The following is a 2,266-nucleotide window of genomic DNA, read 5'->3' as shown; positions in this document are numbered from 1 at the left end:
CCCGCACTTGGCCAGCGTGGTTGACTATGGCCTAGTCACCCCTTACTTAGGGTAGGCTCCGAGCCCCTTGGTGGGGACATATAGTGAGCTGGTGATGACAGCGTATGTTACCCAATGATAATATAGCTTTTTAATGATGCAAGTACTTTTAAAATCGGTCTAGTAGTTTTTGGGTTATTTAAATACATAAAAAAATCCAAAAATACAAATCTTTCTCTTTTTTAAATTAGTATATATAACTTACGTGGGGATTTTTTGTTCAATGTAGGATGTGGGTCGCTCAGGGTCGGTTGCAGATACTTCTTGACGGGGCTCTCCGGTCTGAAACATTAATAATTTCTACTGACTGGTCTAAAATGTTCTCTATACAAGTGTCTTGAACTCATTAAATATATGTCATTTTTGAATACCAACTATTAAAATAACCGACCTGGGCAAGGTAACGGAGGGCAAGCCGGGTCTCTTGAATTGCCCCTTTGTAGACGATCGCTTCGGCTGCGAGTCGAACGACGTACTTATATCTGTTTTGGGAAAATGGCAGTAGAAATAGTTACATCTATGTACTAAGTCACAAAATATGTGTGTTTTTGAAAATAACTCACTGGACATAATAGGTTGCGAGGTGGACTCTGTCATCTCCGTGCGGCCTGCATTAGTAACGGCCTGCAAAGTATATACATCTTTTAAATCATATTTCTTACTTATTACATTATAAATGCGAAAGTTTAGATGGATGGATGGATGTTTGTTAGAGTTTGTACCTCAAACGGCTTAAAGGATCTCGATGAAAATTGGCATAGACATGGACCCTCCACGTCTAGTCGGGAAGTACACATGGACTAATCACTATTTTTTATGTCCACACGGACGGAGTCGCGGGCGAAAGCTAGTAGAATATAAAGATAAAGATAGCTTTATTTCCCTTATGACGAAACACGAAATTCAAAATATTTACACGTATACAATACTAACAAAATGTAAAATAATCATCTTACAGAGGAAAAGACAATTTATCAGTGAGTAACACAGGCTATATCTTTTATTACTTTTTAATTTCACGCGGACGAAGTAGCGAGCAACAGCAAGTATTGTATATAACACAACAAATATTGCGCCTCAAGTGGAAATAGTACATAATATACCTAAATTGTATATAAATGTGATGTATAATAAAATAGACCTGTGCCTCAGTTTCCTTGTCCTTGTCGGTTTTGTCATTGGGCATGTCGATGATCTGCTCGTTGGTCTTCCTCAGGCCGGCGATCAGGCTCGTTTGTTGTTTCTATTCACACAAAAATGGACATTACTGACACAAATTTCCTATAATCAAACAAGGATATCTGGCCTGTTTAGAGACGTTGCAATCGGTTTTTTCAGAAAGTATGTAAAAGCTACAACAATAAATACAATACGAAAAATCTTGTGAAAATATTCCAACATTAGCGAATTGGCAGTGAGCTGTGATAACTTATTTTGATTTGACCCACCGGGTCAGATATCCTTGTCAGTCTATACATTCCAATTAAGCAAAGTGTTTTGTGTAATGAAAATGAAGAAATCAAAGAATCCAATAGTGGTAGTATAAATGCAATAGTAACGTTGGTGTTGGCGCGTATCTTCTTGAGGCAGCCCTCGAGCCAGGTGCGTATGGTCTGCTTGGCCACCTCCTCCTCTATCAGGAACTCGAACTCCTCGCGCGCCAGCAGCTCCTCCATCTGCAGCGCCTTGCGGATGTCCACCGTGCGGTACGACAGCATGCTGCGAACAAATTTCCCACTAAATTCCATATTGTTAGTGTTTCCATAAAAGTATCAAAGGGGTAGACTTTAAAAACAGTATTTACTAAATAAGAGTGTACTATTATTGAACCATATATTGTATATATTATTGAAATAGAAACACAATTTAGCGTTAGTTTTATCGTTTTATCCTAATTTCAAAATGTACAGTTACGGAAATTAGGGGTGTTCCACTTACAGAAAAAATGCCTTGTCCTTGCAACTAGACAAACCCGGACTCTTCTTTAAAATTACCAATCAGGGGTCAGTGAGTTACGAAAACGACGAGATAATAATATACTCTTGATCCACAGGTAAAACTTTTTTTCGTACAGACACATAAAAGCTACGATCTATTGACTAATGTTCCACGTCATCATTTCAATACGTTAAAATGTTCAAACACCTGTAGCTAAGTGGGAACACCGCAAGATTCTCCTATTGTACGTAAGAAACTTTATAATGCAGGCCGGATTAGTCTAGTATCA

The 2,266-nt window shown here is 38.3% G+C and overlaps 1 protein-coding gene across 1 annotated transcript in view; it reads right to left on the bottom strand.

The window, feature by feature from the left end:
- Positions 1-2,266, bottom strand: part of LOC106099451 (sodium leak channel non-selective protein) — a 17,201-nt gene that overhangs the window by 616 nt on the left and 14,319 nt on the right. The window contains exons 30-34 of the mRNA XM_013278010.1: positions 1,599-1,758; positions 1,181-1,282; positions 603-663; positions 431-521; positions 245-321 (exon numbers count right to left, since the gene is read on the bottom strand). Of these exons, the coding sequence (XP_013133464.1) occupies positions 245-321; positions 431-521; positions 603-663; positions 1,181-1,282; positions 1,599-1,758 (491 nt within the window). The remainder of the gene's footprint in view (positions 1-244; positions 322-430; positions 522-602; positions 664-1,180; positions 1,283-1,598; positions 1,759-2,266) is intronic.

This window comes from Papilio polytes, unplaced genomic scaffold, assembly GCF_000836215.1.
Source record: "Papilio polytes unplaced genomic scaffold, Ppol_1.0 DF824102.1, whole genome shotgun sequence".
NCBI lineage: Eukaryota > Metazoa > Arthropoda > Insecta > Lepidoptera > Papilionidae > Papilio > Papilio polytes.
This window is presented reverse-complemented; position numbering and strand designations above follow the sequence as displayed.